This window comes from Artibeus jamaicensis, unplaced genomic scaffold (genome assembly GCF_021234435.1).
Source record: "Artibeus jamaicensis isolate MK-2021 breed Jamaican fruit bat unplaced genomic scaffold, CSHL_Jam_final contig_1132, whole genome shotgun sequence".
Taxonomy (NCBI): Eukaryota; Metazoa; Chordata; class Mammalia; order Chiroptera; family Phyllostomidae; genus Artibeus; species Artibeus jamaicensis.
This window is the reverse complement of record NW_026521221.1, coordinates 1977325-1994878: the sequence shown is the minus strand read 5'-3', so window position 1 is coordinate 1994878 and position 17554 is coordinate 1977325. Positions and strand designations below refer to the sequence as shown.

At 36.5% G+C, this 17554-nt stretch overlaps 1 protein-coding gene across 1 annotated transcript in view; it reads left to right on the top strand.

Moving 5' to 3' along the window:
• The window catches only part of AQR (aquarius intron-binding spliceosomal factor), an 87364-nt gene that overhangs the window by 51769 nt on the left and 18041 nt on the right, over positions 1-17554 (top strand). The window contains exons 20-27 of the mRNA XM_037133156.2: positions 2564-2805; positions 4421-4567; positions 5338-5407; positions 7971-8081; positions 10516-10625; positions 13008-13143; positions 15445-15654; positions 17382-17519. Of these exons, the coding sequence (XP_036989051.1) occupies positions 2564-2805; positions 4421-4567; positions 5338-5407; positions 7971-8081; positions 10516-10625; positions 13008-13143; positions 15445-15654; positions 17382-17519 (1164 nt within the window). The remainder of the gene's footprint in view (positions 1-2563; positions 2806-4420; positions 4568-5337; positions 5408-7970; positions 8082-10515; positions 10626-13007; positions 13144-15444; positions 15655-17381; positions 17520-17554) is intronic.

Below are 17554 nucleotides of genomic sequence, written 5' to 3'. Positions count from 1 at the left end.
CTCCTTCCTTGCTTTCTGTATATTAGATACTCAGTTTGTGCCCAGTAAGAGGTGAAGAAAACTGCTTATTTGTTTCCCATGACTCCTTTTATGAGTATAAAAGAAGTGTACTTCCAAGTCACTAAGGGTGCTGATGTGGGACTTTAGGGCTTTGAATTACTCATGATGTAATGTATTTATACTTCACTCATTAGTGGGAAAGGGGAGGTTTGGGGGCTAGAGAGTTTTACTTTCATAATAACTTTTGTGTAGAGAGGAGTTTTTTAGTAAAGGAAGATTTTAAAAATTATTATTTGACTCCTAGAGAGCAGGATGACAGTATAGAGAGGGGTTTGAGGGTGGAGGGATGGAGCAGAAAGGAAAAGGGACTCGTGGACATCAGGGTGGCGATTGCTGGGGGAGGAGGTATAAGGGGGATGCACGGTAGTGGAAAAATACAATGAAAAATAAACAAGAATTATTGTTTGAAACTATATTGTGAAACCTAAACATTGAGCAGTTCTAGCATTTGGTAACACTAGCTTTTGCACAAGTGCCTTTCTTTCCTTTCTCCACTCAACACAGTGCTTCTTAAAACACTCACTTGATTATCTTTAGTTTTTGTAACTGAAAGAGAAAACCTTACACACAGCGGAATTTATTCCCCATCTCACTCTGTTGTCGAAGACAGAACAGTGCAAATACGCTGATGTTTTCTGTGCTCACACCCCACGCCCAGTTCCTCGTCAGCCCGATTAGCTTTCCAGCCCCACGGATGCTGTGTCCTTCATCTCCGGCATCCCTGCCTCCATTGTTGACTGGTATTGTGCTAAGTTGTATGGAGCTAATAAGGATGAATAAGGTACAGCTTATATCTTTAGGGAGCTTAGATTCCTAATGAAAGGGAAGTTAGAAATATAGACAACTGCCATGAAAACTTAGAAAGTGCTGAAGCCATGAAAAGGATGCCGATAGGCACCCTGGAGCTTCAAAGAGACATTCAGGTCCTGATGCAAGAAAAAGGAGGAATGATTGAATTGCCTGTTTGGGAAGGGAGACTGCTTTTTTGGTATCTTTGGTGTTTCGTTACATACCTGGGCAGCATCCTCATTTATTCCTTCTCTCTTCTCCTGTTTGTGCAGCATGTCCTAATCTGGATGCTTTACCTCCTGCCTGAATAGTTTCAAAATAGTCTCCTGTGTTTCTACCCCTGTTCTCCTCATAGTCTGTCACCAGTCACCTGGTTTTCATATACTTCCACTAATCATTTCACTCCGCTTCTCAAAACATTTCTGTGACTTTACAGCAATGATGACATAAAGCTTTCTCACAAATCCTTTACTTGAGCTACATTGAAATGCCACTTTTCCTCCAAGAAACCTGGGCTAATGTCAAGTCTCCCTTGTATCCACCTTTCACTTCAAATTGTGTTTCTATCATACTTTGTAGTATTTTTTTTACTCTTTGCACATCCTACTGCTTTGCATCATTGTTAAGGACTTATTTTATCATCGTACTACAATCATAATTACCTTGGAGAGTGGGCCCTCGTGTTATTCATCGTGTGAACATAGCTATTTGTCCATCCATCCATTTACACCTCCCATACTTAAACTGTCCTATATCCCTGCTCTCACAGAAATTATATTCTAGTAGTGATTAGACAAATGATAAACCAGTAACCAATGACATGTATAAGAGAATTTCAAGTAGCAGTAAGTGCAAGAACATAAAACAAGGCAACGTCATAAGAGTGTAGTTACATGAGCTAACCTGTTATTTTGTTACCCTGTTGGATTGCATAGCATTTACAGTATAAAAGTGGCTGGTTTGGTTATTTTACTCTTTGAAATTAACAGCCTAGCCTTCTGATTTACATGTGTAACATAGAACATTTTGTTGAAATAATTACTAGAAAGTCTAAGAATTTTCCTTGGCTTTTAGTAATTACTTTTGATCATGTATACATTAACTACTGTAATGTTCTTTTATTGTAGTCTGGATTCTTTCATCCTGAATTTTATTTGACACTTTATTGTTATCATTTTCACTTGTTTATTTCTTATTTCTAACAGTGCTAACTTTAATATTTCTAAAGTATGAAATGTTTCACAATTGAGGCATACATCAATGTTCTTTTTGTTGTGTGTTCTTCCCATTGAGGAATGGTGAATTGTAAAGGGGAAAAAACTCCAGTAGTTTCTAAGAGGAAGCATTTTCTTTAAGGGTTTGTTCTATAGGGTTTTGGGGGTCAGGGGCAGTTCCATTCTATGGACCTTATTGGAGTTTTACCCTGCCCAACAGAAGTCAAGTAGTCAACTCATTTATAATGTTCTATCTAAATGACCTCTTAACGGATAAACTGTTCTTGCTAAGTTTGGTCTTTTGTTTAACTCAGTGTATGGCATCAGCTGAAAATATAGCTGTTGATTCAGTCTAGCCAAGCACCTGTCAGCAGAAAATAGCTTCTTGCCCTGAAACACTCAGGAATTCTGGATTAGTGCAGCCAGCTCCGCATTCCACTGAAGTGCACATGTTTGAGATGTCTTCTTGACACGACCCTTTTCTGTTCTTTTACTGACAGGCTGTGCTGGAGACTATTCGGAACCTGATGAACACTGACTGTGTGGTACCTGCCTGGCTGCACGACATCATTTTAGGTTATGGGGATCCAAGTAGTGCACATTATTCAAAAATGCCCAACCAGATTGCCACCCTGGATTTCAATGATACATTTCTCTCCATTGAACATTTGAAAAACAGCTTCCCTGGTCATAATGTTAAAGTCACTGTGGATGACCCAGCTCTGCAGATACCCCCTTTCAGGTAAAGTCAGTCTGGCTGTATGCCTTTCAGGCTTTCTGTAGTCTGAGTTAGGCCGTTAGGACTGTAGCGAAAGTAAGTTTTGAGCATTGTACCTGGATTTTGTTTGGGCAGTCTTTGCTTTCATCGTGTAATCACTGGGGTACATTTATTTTATTTGACTCTTTTTCAAATTATTTGTGCAACAGTTATTTTGAGGCCACCATAAATGTAGCTTATATCTTATGAGGGATCGGGAAATGCCTGTCTGAAGAGCAGTGTGTGAATGCAGCGTTTGACTGAAGAAATGTGCGTGCACATTCTGTGTCTGCTGTGTTTCCTAATTAGTACACACAGCCATGTGAGTTTGAACTTTATTGTGTTTTTAAGAAAAAAGAATTTTTAACCTCGCTTGCTTTCACAAACTAAATGTTTACAGTAGAGTTGTATTTAGTGGTAAAGGAGCTTTGGTTTTAACATTTGGGTAGAAATAGAACAAAGAAGCTAAAGCACTGACCGCCCTGCCCTGGTTTCGTGTTGAGAATCAGTGTGAAGTACTCGGTGTACCTGTGGGGGGTAGGCAAGCGCTTAGTTTTTAGTTGGAAATTAGAACATACAATTTTAATTGACTGTTAAATATAAATATAATAATAATTCTACACATTAAAATTCTGCATCCTTTTAATGCCTAAACCTAGTCTTCCTCCTTACTTTCCAAATCCTGTTAATGGCATTATTTTTGAATCCTTTTATTCCTATAACACGTGCTATGCCTTGTAGATTCCGCCTTAAAGATACTTTTTTATATGTCACTCCTGACTGCAGCCTCTCTGGCCCTCAGCACCTTGGACTTCTGGGAGCGCTGTCTTTCCTGCCTCCGTCTCCTCATTTGCACCTATCACATGCTTTATTGCTAGTCATTCTACTCCCAGCTAAAAAACACCGATTTTTCCTGTTGCTTATCAAAATAAGGGCTGACCTCTCAGTCTCTTTGTTTCTTAACATTTGGGCAGGGGGGTATTATCTGTCCTTTCAGAATGGGAAGAAAGACTGGTAAAAATCTACATAGAGAATATTGTAGTTTAATTTGAAGGACGCATTGACTTTCCCCAGCTGCCTATGGGGAGTTGCCTGCTGAGGTGTCACGGACCCCGAGCTAAGAACTTCTGCCTGAAAGGCTCTCGCTCTAGCCTTATTTTCTGTGCTGCATCCAACACTCCAGCAAAACTGGCTACTGACACTTGACCTCCTGCGTTACTTTGTCTTCCTGGAGTGACTCCCCTCCCCTCCACATTTATGTGCTTTGAAACCCATCTTCGATTCCACCTCTCCCATGAGTCCTTTTCTAATTAAATAAAGGACAGTGTGCAAAGCATTTGGCAGCACTTGTGACATAAGTACACTCGTCATATAAATGTTTTTATTTTCCCTTAATCAGATGACTTTCTAATCTGATCACCCTTAATACACGTTTCAGTGCTTTTAAATCTGCTTTTTTTCAAAATTTATGTATAGTCAGTTCCTTATATTACAAATGTTTATTACTGATCTGATTATTCTTTCTACAATGGCATGCACAAGATAGGTGCTCGATAAATTATTGTTAATTATAAATCTGAACAAAAGTTTTGTGTTGTAGGATAACTTTTCCGGTAAGAAGTGGAAAGGGGAAGAAAAGGAAAGATGTGGATGGGGAAGATGAAGACACTGAAGAGGCAAAGACCCTAACAGTTGAACCTCATGTTATCCCTAATCGAGGTCCTTACCCTTACAACCAGCCTAAACGGTAATTTTACTCTCTGTTCTAATTGTGATAGTGAACAATGGCTTCCCATTTGAGCTGGATATGTAATATGTTTTAATTTTCTGATTCTTTAAAAGTACCAGGCAACTTCTGTGCTGTACCCACTTTCCTTCTAGTCTGTCCACTGGCCGAATAGCTCAGACGTCTTTGGCCATTCTGTGGTCATAGTACAAAAAGAAACATTTTCAGGTACTATAAGAAATAAATATTAGAAGACTATCTCAACTTAAGCACAGGCTTCTTACATCATGACTGTATGTTTCAGATTATAGCTACTGGTATGCACGTACCATAACTGGGGCATGAAATTTGGTGGTAGATTGTGAACTAGAACTTCGATGCTCCAAATGAGGTCTGGAATAGGTTAAGTGTATTGAAAAGTAAGTGTAGTCTTTCCACAAGTTTCATTCCGTTTTAACTGATCTGTGGATGGACAGGTATGAAGAGAGTCATTCAAAAGAGGTTGGTTCAGTCACGTAAAATATGAAAATCTAGAGATCTGCTGTACAGCATTGTCCTTATAGTTAAAAAACACTGTACTGTACATTTAAATTGTGATGGCAGGGTAGGTTTCACGTCACGTACTTTTACCACACTCACACACTGGGCCAGGGTGAGGCGGGAGAAGAGATTGGGAGGAGAGGGACAGATGCAGAGCAGGTGTTTAGAACTCTGTTCATTGCTACCTAAATTTTTACTGAATGTCATTCATCTGTATTTTCAACCAACTTTTAATCTATTCTCATTTGCAGTAATACAATTCAGTTCACTCATACACAGATAGAGGCTATCCGTGCCGGAATGCAGCCTGGGCTGACTATGGTAAGAGCATTATATGTGTTTTTACATGGATTCAGACCAGAAGTTAGCACAGATTTTTATAGTGTGTTCTATTTGAAGCACAAAAGCCCAACTTTATTCAAGTGTTTCTAAGTACCGGTGGCATCCTGTGCATATGGAGATCTTGCTATTTATTTCAGTACTCATAAATGAAGCTTTATTAGAACACAGCCATGCCCATTTGCTTACACATTCCCTGTGGCCCCTTTTGTGCTATATACATCAGCAGAGTTTAAATCCACAAAACCTGAAGTGTTTACTTGCCAGCCCTTTACAGAAATGTCTGCTGACAATGGATTTAGACACCTGTTTAATTTCCAAGTTCTTGGAGGTTTTCCTGTTACCTCTCAGTTACTGATTTCTGGTCTGAGTTCATTTTGGTCAGAGAATGTCCTTTATATGATTTCAATTTTTTTTTAATTTGCTAAAGTTTGTTTTATGGCCCACAATATCTGTCTTGGTGGATATTCCATGTGCACTTGAAAAGAATGTGTATTTTGTTGTTTTGGGTTGGAGAAGTAGCTTCTATGTCAGTCAGCTGGATTCATGCAGTTGATAGTATTGTCAGTACCTCTCTGTCCTTGCTGATATTCCACCTAATATTTCTGTTGGTTGAGAGAGGAGTATTGAAGTCTCCAACTGTAACTGTGTTTTTGTCATTTCCCCTTTAAGTTCTCTCAGTGTTTGCTTTGTGATATGTATATACACATTCAGGGTTGTAGTGTCTTCTGGGTGAACTGGTGCTTTTAGCATTATGTAATTTCTCTCTTTGTTCACTAGCAGTTTTCCTTACTCTGAGCAGGGGTGTCCAGCCTGCAGCCCAGGGTGTCTATGAATGCAGCCCAACACAAAATTATCTATTTACTTAAAACATTGTGAGGCTTTTTGTTTTTTGTTAATGTTTATATTTTTAATGTGTGTCCCAAGACAAGTCTTCTTCTTCCAGTGTGGCCCAGAGATGCCAAAAGGTTAGACACCCGTGAAAGTTTACCTTGATATTACTGTGTTTGCAGTGTATAATGCACACCCATGTTTTAGTACCCATGTATAATGCAAATTGTATGTGGAAATTAGTACTGCCCATGTATAATATGATCCTTATTTTTCTCTCAAAAATTTAGGCAAAAAAGTGCACATTATACATGACAAAAAGATGGTAACACAACCTTCCTAGCTTTCTTCTGAGTAGTGTTTACATGATATCTTTTCCCATCATTGTACTTCTGCCCCACCTGTAACATTTGAAGTGAGTTTCTTGTGGGCAGTGTGTAATTTGGGCATGTTGTTTTACCCATTCTGGCCATCTCTGTCTTTTCTTTGTTATGTTTAGACCCTGTGTCATGGGCTTACCGGATGTGTGTGGATTTAGATCTGTCATTTTATTATTTATGTTTGTTCCTTTTGTGGTCCTGTTTTCCTTTTTCTGCCTTCTTATGAGTTATTTGGATAGTTTTTAGTTCCATTTTTATTTATCTATTTTGTTCTTTTGTTATATCTCATGATTTTTCTTAGTGGCTACTCTAGAGAATTAGAGTATACATCCTTAACTTTTCATTCTGCTCAGAATCAGTATTTTGTTTCTTAAGTTGAAGGGAGGATCCTGACCTTCATATAAATCCCTTTACCTTCCTCTTTTATGTTGTAAATGTAATCTGTATTACATATAAAGGCATTAAAAATGTCATCAGCAATGTTAACAGTTTTTGTTTGCAAGCATCAAACATTTTAAAGAACTCCAGAGAAGAAGAATCATCCTTTATTATACTTACCAGTAATCCTTCATATCATTTCCTCTAGTATCATTTCCTCTCTGGCTAAAGAGTTTATTTTACCACTCTTCAGAGCAGGCCTGCTAGCAATAAGTTCTCTGGGGATTCTTCATGTGAAACTGTCTCTAATTCATCTTCATTCTTTAAAGATACTTTCACTGGATACATAATTTTGATTTGACAGATTTTTCCATTCAGCATTTAAAAAATTATGCCACATCTTCCTGGCTTCGTGGTTTCTGACGAGAAATACACAGTTTTTTAAAATCCTTTTGCTATGTACTGCATCATTTTCCTCTGGTTGCTATTCATAATTTTTCTTTGTCTTTTGGTTTCAAATATTAAATTACCGTGTATCTGGGTATAGATTTCTTTGGGATTATTCTGTTTGGGGTTTGCTGAGGTTGATTCTGTAGTTTTATGTCTTTTTTTGCCAGATTTGGGAAATTTTCAGCTATTATTTCTTCACATACTTTTTCTACACTGTATACTTTTTCCTCTTTTTCTAGGACTTCAGTGACATGAATGTTAGACCTTTTAGTATTCTAGATTCACAAGACTCTGTTTATGATTTGTTTTAATCCCCTTTTCCTGCTTGTTATTTAGGTTAGGTGATTTCTATTGATCTGTCTTGAAATTCACAGACTCCATCTTGTCCGTTATATTATTGAACTCAACCAGTGAATTTTTAAACATTTTATCTTTCAGTTTTAGAATTCCCATTTTCTACCAATGTGATAATTCAGTAGTTTGCTATGTGCCCGTCTCCTTTTTAGGTTGTGGGCCCTCCCGGTACAGGAAAAACAGATGTGGCGGTTCAAATTATATCCAACATATACCACAATTTTCCAGAGCAGAGGACTCTGATTGTTACTCATTCCAATCAGGTAAGAGAGAGGGGGTGCATGTGCGCATCCATTTACACATAAACGTGCACACTGGACCTGGGAGGGGGTAAAGAAGGAGGGAAATCACAGCGGAGATTCCTGTTTGTGTGATAACCCGGTCACAGGTACGTAGGAAAGGCTGAGGAGTGTAGTGTGTATTATTGAGTTACTCTTAGATTATTACTAGTCATGACCAGACTGTATTGAGGAAAATATTTTTTAAATCTTCTCTGTCTAATTGGAGGTGGGGGGCGGTAATTGCGGAAAATTTCTAAGAAGAATATTTAGATATGTAGTCAAATATTTGGATTAGATTTAATTAAATTGCCTTTCCCTCCCATCTTGTGTGCTAAGCTAGAGCTTTTACTTTAAGAGCAAAAGCACTAACAGCATTTATTCTACAAGTAGAACAAATATTCCTGGGAGACATAAGTCTAAACTGTAATACTACTGGATTGAATTTTACATCTTTTTGAAGTATACAGATGAATATCGATGTTACATGGAAGGACTATTTTAGGTTGCAGGTTTACTACATAAGGCTTTGTAAACACCTAAAATAATAAAAACAAACTTCTTTCTTATAAGTTGTGGCTGAAAAATTATCTTTATAACTACTCGTGTGATGCGATAGTTGTTCTGAAGCTGTCACTATCATAGACAGGGAGGAAAATAGGTAACATGTATTAGTTCTGTGGAATGTGACAGGCAGCTCTCAGGACGGCCTGAGACATCTTATGAAACTTGCAAATTAGACTCAACCTCTGAAGGTACTTATAGTCTCTGAACACATGTTAATAATGATTCTAGTTGACCAGTTTTATAGAGAGTTGGTCTACAAAGAAGCAGTGAGTTTTCAGAGTGGTAAATTTCAGTTACTCTGTTTTTTGTCAACTTTCATAGGTTTTAAAAGCCAGTGCTATTGTGTTCATACCTATCCTGTTTCACATCTTTGAGGTGTGTGGTGATGGAGGCACACTGTGCTAAACCTGCACTGAAGAGGGTGGGTTGGGGTTTTATCTTGATGAAAGAAACACAGGTGTAAAGACTTGCTTTTTTCTCTTTAATAAAATTTAGTCTAATAACTTTTCTATTTGCAAATTCTTAGAATGAATAAAGAATAACATGTCATTTTTTAGTAAGTTTTGATAACTTGGTAATGACTTTCTATGGTATCCTCTATTAATGATTGACTTGTATGGCACAACTATAGAGAAGGTTATTTTGTGAAAATAGCCAAAGACTTACTGTTTCCTTAGGACGTTTTCTGACCCTTTGACCATCAAATCGTCTCTCTGCCTGTCTATCAGATTGTTGATTTTTCACAACTGTTTTGTTTGTCAGATCTCAATTTGCACATATAACTCAAGCAATTCTCCAGTATCACTCGAGTTCACAATGAAATCATGAAGTCTTTTTTGAGATTGTGGTGTGTGTGGCAGAGTTTTTGCCCTCTGAATCTGTGTGGTTCCTGAGTTTAGATAGCAGAGGTGTAGCTAATGAGTAATGTGATGTAGTCTGATCTCTTGGGCCTCCAGTTTTAGCTGTAAAATATTAAGATTTTGGATAGTGGGGAATTTTTCTAACAACTTACGTTTATCTCTTCAGTTTCTGAGCTCTAATAGCAAAGGATATCAATGTTTACATTATATAACCTGGATATTGATGAGCTTGTATGTCCCGCACTCAATGGGCAGTGTCCATCTGACCGTAAATGTGCAAAGATGTTTGACTGCGGGCTAATTTTTAAATGACATCTTTATGAGTGTACCTTCTCATACTATGAAACTTTTCCTTTTCTGAAAAGCCTGGTAACTATAGCTGTTTCAATAATAAGTACTAGGATTTGAGGGAACCCTAAGTAGAAACATTTCATAGGTAGAAAGGAGTGACTTCTGAATGTCCTTCATCAGCAGAATTTGCAATGAATGAGTTCTCTGCTTATCGTTGCATTTCGATCTTTAGACTTGCAGCCTAAGGTTTTTACTCTTGGTCCTTTTGATGTGTTCCACCTACACTCATCACCTGAATGTAAACCGCAAACACTTTTCAGTTCTCTACAACCAGGGAAATTTCATGGAGTGAAATGGAACTTGGTATGGTTCTTAATTACTTCAGTAATTGTTAGGACTTGGAGGAAATAGAAACTGAGCCTGAAACTTTCTCTTTTCATAAATTAGAAGCAGAAATTTAGTTGTTACATGTTGTGTGTGGTTTCCAGTTACTCATCCGGCCAAGCATACATAGGCAGAACTATCAGAATTCATTTAAAACACTACTTCGTTCAAATTCCAAATCACCTAATATGTTTCTTTTGTGTTTTGATTTGATTGGTATCTGACCGAGCAATTCTTATTCTATTCAGTTTTTCTGAATGCTAGTTCTTGTTACTTTTGAGGGAGTGCTACATGGTCCTTCTTCTCTCGCCCTCCAGGCCCTGAACCAGCTGTTTGAGAAGATCATGGCATTAGACATTGATGAGCGCCACCTGCTGCGCCTCGGTCACGGAGAGGAGGAGCTGGAGACGGAGAAAGATTTCAGCAGGTGAGCTGAAATGGGATGGGTTTTGAAATGGTGGGCAAAGGAAGTTTTAGCCTTCTCCTTTTCCTGACTAAAGAAGTGCCAGGAGAAGAGAATAATGAATAATCGAACTTCACTCTGAAAGATTCTAGGGTAACCTACTTAAACCATGTGTTGCCCTAGAAGTCTACACGTGATGTCCCTCAGCTCTTGACTCTCAGTTGATGCCATTTTTCTCCTCAAACATACAGGTATTTCAGTGAGGAGAGTTACTTTGTTCTTCAGTTTAAAATAGCAGATTGCCGTGCGCTCTCTGTTTATTGAGGCAATTTTTAATGTTACTGAATCCAAATTGTAGAAATGATTCTTTTTCATGTTTCATCCAGACATCAATGTACATATATTTTAGGCACTAATTAGGAAGTTGATTCATTTAGTGAAGTGCAGCTGAAGATTAATGTCAATGTAAGCTTTGGGGCTGTAAGTATTATTTCAGGTACTTATGGCCAGTTTAGCTGGACTTTATGTTTAATATTGCATATTGTAAAGTGATTAAAATTTCACCACTTGGATTTCTTCTGCTATTAGTATTTTGTTTTTTTTTCAAAGTTGCTTTATTATTGCTCCTTTCATTTATATATAAATTCATTTTTAAAACATAGTTTTAGACAGAAGGCATAATTAACAGCTGCACATATTTAGTATAGCCTTTGGCACTAAATTGATCATAGACTTCAAAAGAGCTAAAATAAAAGAGTGTTAAATTATTACATTGCATCTACTTTGCGTTCTTGTATTACAGAACTCACCAAACATTGTTAGCATCTAAAAAGTCAAAGGGCAAAGAATAGCACACATTAAGTTATTTGGGGCTCTAGATTTTTTAAAATTTTGTATCAGCCAGTGATACTTCTGAATTTCTTCCCATGAGTTATTTCCTCACATTAACCCTAACTGGTAAGAGGGCCTGAGTCTAAAACCTAATAATCCAGAATTCAGTGAACATACAGATGCTGAGAAATTCTAAATACCATCATTATAATTATATTACAGTGGACTTTATAGTTTTTAAAGAATAGTATAATAGAGCATAGGTAGGATTTTTAAAATGATTTTTGCTACTACTAAATTTCAAAGGAAAAAGTCCTTTTGCTTTCTGATACACAAACGAAGGCCCAGGTCTTGTTATGTATGTGCTTGATTGTTGGGCATATTCTTTCATTTTTCTCCCTTTGTCGTAATTTTTTAAGTGAATATTTTGTCACAACGAAAGTAGTATCATTTTTCATTGAGAAAAAATTCTAAATCAAAAGAGACAAGAGAGAAGCAGTGATCATCCATAATTTCACTTATCCAAAACCAGTGTTGATGGTCTTTTTTTTTTCAATAATCAGCTGTAATCTTACTATTTATAATTCTGTACATTGCTTTTTTAAATTAATAGATTTACAGCATAATTGAATAGATGTCACATAGACTTCCATTGTATATCATGTTTTAAATTTAACATTGTATCACAAGGTTTTGGCATTTTGTTGCTCCCTCTTTATAAGCATTCCCAATTTTTTTCTCATTACCAAAATATTTGTTACAGGACGAGTTTTAAACTATAGATAAGCTAGATAAGCATACAGAAAAAAACTTACCTGCTATAATGTTTATATTCTTCTAAGTTGGAAAATTCTTAAAAACATAGACCGTGTCCGAACTCTGGAGCAGCCAGGAACGTGACTTCTCTGTTTACACTGTTTCATCTTTTTGACTGTTAAAGGGTTATAGTGGGCACTCTGTTACAGTGGAAAGAGTATATATAGGCTTTGGGATCCAGTTCTGGTTCCACCACTTTTTTTTCTCAACTGTAGATTTCTGGACCAGGTACTGTCCAAATTTTGGTTTTCTTACTCATTGAGCACATGTTTATTAGCCTACAGGTTCAGATGCCAAGCCATGTGGTAGGATGACAGACTGAAAAATGCATTACTGTTTGAAAGCCTTTAGAACTAATCTACAGTATAAAACAGTGCTTTGTTCCAAGCATTCAGTCTGTAAACTCTATGTTCTTGGTCTGGGATGAGATTAACTGGCACCAGAATGCTCTGTACTATTTGCTTTTGTGTGAACATACTGTTACGGAAAAATCAATAGCTAAACTAAATGGTGTATTTAGTGATGTAGTTGATTTTTTTCCTCACAGACCACTGTCACATTTGCAGATTTGCACTGATTCATAGGGCACACTTTAAGTAGCTTTGGTGTAAAATGACCCAAGAATTTACAGTTAAATATAAACTATCTTTTCTGTAATTTGGCCATTTATAGTTTCTAATATGATTTTTCTTGAATAGTTTGCTGACAGTTTTCTCGAAAGCTCCTTCATTACATATTTTCCTTAATTGTAATTTCTAGGTACGGAAGAGTTAATTATGTCCTTGCTCGAAGAATAGAACTTTTGGAAGAAGTCAAACGATTGCAGAAGAGTCTCGGGGTTCCAGGAGACGCTTCATATACTTGTGAAACTGCAGGTTATTTCTTTTTATATCAGGTAAGAAATTAAGGGGTTTTAAATCATACTTCACTTACATGGTCTTTAGTTAGAAACCAAGATGGGTTTTTGGAGATATTTTTTGAAAGTTTAATATTTTCCCATGAGTAATTTATTACCAAAGCAAGCAGTATTTGTGAGTGTTAAATGTTTGTGTTTCTTGTGGTCTTCAACCTTCTTTGCTAACTTTGCTTGAGGACTCATTCAATGAAAGGCCAATGTTGGTACTTTTAAATTTTTTCTTTTTTCCTCTTTGCTATTGAAAAACTTTCTAATCTTTTTTTTTATTATTGTAAATAACTAAATATCCTAGCTACCTAGTGAACAAAGTGCAGTTTATAACTTAATTTTACTATGCATATTAATCAATTAATAAAGAAAAACATAATCTCCTTAAATTTTAAGCAGTAAATTGTGTTTTAGAATTAATTTTAGTGTAAGAGTTTAAGTTAAAAATCCTTTTGACTTCTATTTAGAGATGTCCTTTTTTGCTTTTGTGAGGCTAGTTCTTTGGGTATGAAACCAATGAGAAATAAAGACAAATAAAATGAATACAAATAAACTTTAATATTCAAGTTGGTTTACTCATAATTTTGAATGGACCGAGTGTTAATCAAATAATGAATATTTTTGTATAACTTTGTTCTCTTTGTACTAATTTTGGCTATAAATCATCCCATTGAAATTTTAAAACAGAAGTGGGTTTGTGCTCATTATAAGTGAGTACCCAAACCAATTGAGTTCATTTAAAATGAGCATATTTCATGGTTTCTTACAAAACAGGGAAGATACACATCATTCTGCAAAGTAGTTTGCATTAAACCCAGACTGTTTAGAACTTTAAATAATAAAGATCATGCTTAAATACATATTTGGCACAAAATAAAAATCACTAGGCTATCAGTAAAAACTACCATATTTTGCCGTGTATAACGTGTTCCCATGTATGATGCGCACCCACATTTTTGTCCCAAACTTTTAGGAAAGAAGTCTCGTTTTAATTTTTTAATTTAAATATCTATTTATATTTAGACACTTGATTTTTTGTAATATAAAGGAATTTTAGCATTTATTTTTCAGCATATTATAGGAAATTTTATGTAACAAATAATCACAAAACACAAGAGCAGATACAAGATATTTCAGGTACTACCCATGTATAATACACATTCTTATTTTTCCCTCAAAGATCTGGGGGGGAAAAGTGTGCATTATACACAGCAAAATATGAGTACTTTCATCCTTTTTTATTTTTTTAAAGATTTACTTATTTACTTGTTTGTTTTTTAGTGAGGGAGAAAGAGGAAACATCAATGTGTGGTTGCCTCTCGTGCATCCCCTACTGGGGACCTGGCCCACAACCTAGGCATGTGCCCTGACGGGGAATCGAACTGGTGACCTTTTGATTCACAGGCTGGCACTCAACCACTGAGCCACACCAGCCAAGGCAAAATATGACTACTTTTAAAAGTAAGAGAAATAATCTATAAAATATGGAGACCTAAGTGATACATTTGGGGACTACGAACTTAAGGCTTCGCAGTATAGGTCAACAATTTTCAACACATAAGGATCACATTGGGAAAAGTTGTTTAAAAGGAAATTCTCAATGTCTGTCCCCAGAAAGTCACTTGCAGTAGATTCTGCCTAAGAACCACACTTTGAGAAACACTGAAGGTTTAACAGAAAAGACTTGGGAGAATTACAAAGTTAATGTTAATTAAGTAGGAGCTTCATAGTAGTCATAGATACCAGGATGTAATTGAACTCGCACAGAACTCATAAAATTAGCTTTCAGATGTGTACTCAGCTTAACCAGAAGTTCTTTAAGTTCTTCATAAATGTACTGAAGAGAATTGGAAAAATTATAAAGGTCTGAGAGAAGGGTTAAGTGCCAAATTGATTTAAAAACTGCCAAAGCTGAACTTACCGTATATGGAGAAAAACTGAGATAATGAAAACATAGGGAATATCTTCATTTGTGTTGAGCCTTAATAATAAACTGCCTGGCATGATGAATGGAGAATCTGAAATGTCTGAGATAAAGCCCCACAAGATGGCCCTGACTGAGGGTTTTTCCCCTTCTGAATTTTTGATTAAAAAGACTTTTTCTATAATGTTAAAGGTTACTTTTATAAAAGCAGGGCAATCCCATTGGTGACTTTGATAAGAAATATTTCTTTGGGGTCAAAGATTGCTTTTTTTTTTCTATTACCTAGCAGATCTTATTTTTACTAATTATTTTTATTTTATCATTTAAAACAATTAGCTGGCAAAATTAACCTCAAGTTCATTTTATAGGTAATGTCTCGTTGGGAGGAATATATCAGCAAAGTGAAAAATAAAAGTAACTCATCGCCAGATGTTACTGAAGTTTCCACTTTCTTCCCTTTTCATGAATACTTTGCAAATGCCCCACAACCCATTTTTAAAGGTCGATCTTATGAAGAAGACATGGAAATTGCTGAAGGATGTTTCAGACATATTAAGAAAATTTTTACTCAGCTTGAGGTAAGGTTTCTCAAGGTCTTTTAAATTTTCCTTTAAAATTTTTAAGTTTAGTTTTCTTTTTTTAAGTGAAGTAAATAAAATATTCAGATCTAACAAACCAGATTGTTACTTTTAAGTGAGCTTGTTGCAAATATTTATAGTTCTAGTTCAAAAAATAAATAAAATTAGATATGAATTGAATGCACATTATTCTGGCTTTTCTGGTGTAAAAGTCTTAATATTTAAGAAAAGAATGCTTTCATCAGCAGATTCAACAGTGGTTCTCTGGACTGGAATTTGAGACGGCACGTGGCCGTTCTGAGTCCTTCATGCCACTTTTTCAGTAGGCAAGAAGTTAGATCGCTGGTTAGCCAGGGTGCTTGATGCTGATTACTGAGGTGAAGTAAGAATTACCGCTGTACAAAGGGGACAGAGAAGAATATACTGGAAGGCAGGAACTCCTCCTGGAGTGCTTCCTGGTTTTCTCATTCCTTGTAGAAAACATCATTGGAAGACGATAGCAGTCCAGTAAAGGCATCATATTCAGACCCAGGTTCCTCAGTAAGAGGGTTTGGGATTATTCCAGGTAAAGGGGCAGAGTCTGTGCCTCATTTGTCTTGTACCTTTAAATATGATTATATCCCTGCTTCCTGGAATAGTATCGGGCACATAGTACATATTTAGTAGATATTAATATGTGATATGAATAGGTGGGTGGATGGTAAATAAAGAATAATAAATGCATAGCATGATAAGAGAAATTTAAGACCTACAGAACAATATTATACTATGTTTATAATTACATTAAGTAAAATGATAAAAACATAATTATTATAGTAGCTGTCTGGGGAGGGGGTATCTCACCCGTACCTGTAATGTTTTAATTATTTAAAAATCAAAATTAAAATGTTATTTAATAAGTCTGTGTTAGGTATGATGCAATGTTTAGATTTGATAAAAGTCTGCTTGTTTGCTCCTCGCATCCATCCATTGTCCATCCCCGTACTCTGCTCCGTGGGGGTCCTCTGCCATGGTCAGGGGCTGATCCTTGCAGATTTGATTTCCCTGCTTCCCATGTCAGCGGACTTTTACTGGGTTTAGCCAATGAGAATTGTAGAAGAAATAAAAGAAGAAGAAAAGTCAGGATATTTCTCCACCGCTTCTGTATGCCATGTGCTCCATCTCTTCTGTGGCTCCAGTCTCCCCCGGCCTGGTCGTCTGCGGTTCCCTGTCCCTGGGTTCTGACTGCACTGCCTCCTCCCTTTATCCTTTTTAGCCTAGGAAAGTCGTAACCTCCTGCTGTGCTGACCACTGGGTTACTCTGCTGTTCCTTCAGTGGCTTTTCTGCTCCTTGGTCCCCTGTGTACCCAGTCCCCTGTGTTAAATTCCCTTTGTTATAAATACCTGAAAGAGTTTCCATTTTTCTGGAGGGACCCAGAGTAATATAGGTACAGTGGTGATTGATATTTTATTCAGCACCCTTGTTGATCTTGCAAATGTTTCACCTTATACCAAAAAAAAAAAAAAAAAAAGTCCAAATTGTAGTTTGAATATCAATTTTTACTTGAATTTACTCAGTACCCAATTAATAATGACAATAATTATGATTCTTGAGGCCTAGTTTATGATATATTTATATTAACTTATCAGGAACTAAGTCTGATTAACTGGATTGTGTGCATGTAGGCATAACTTGTGTTTACTTTCCTAAAGTAGTTTCTCACTGCCCTCCATCCCCACTCTTTTAGGAATTCAGGGCCTCTGAACTGCTTCGAAGTGGACTGGACAGATCTAAATACCTTTTGGTGAAAGAAGCCAAAATCATTGCCATGACCTGTACTCATGCCGCCTTAAAACGACATGATTTAGTCAAGTTAGGTTTCAAGGTAAAGATTTCTATTTTAGTTCCTCAATGTATCAT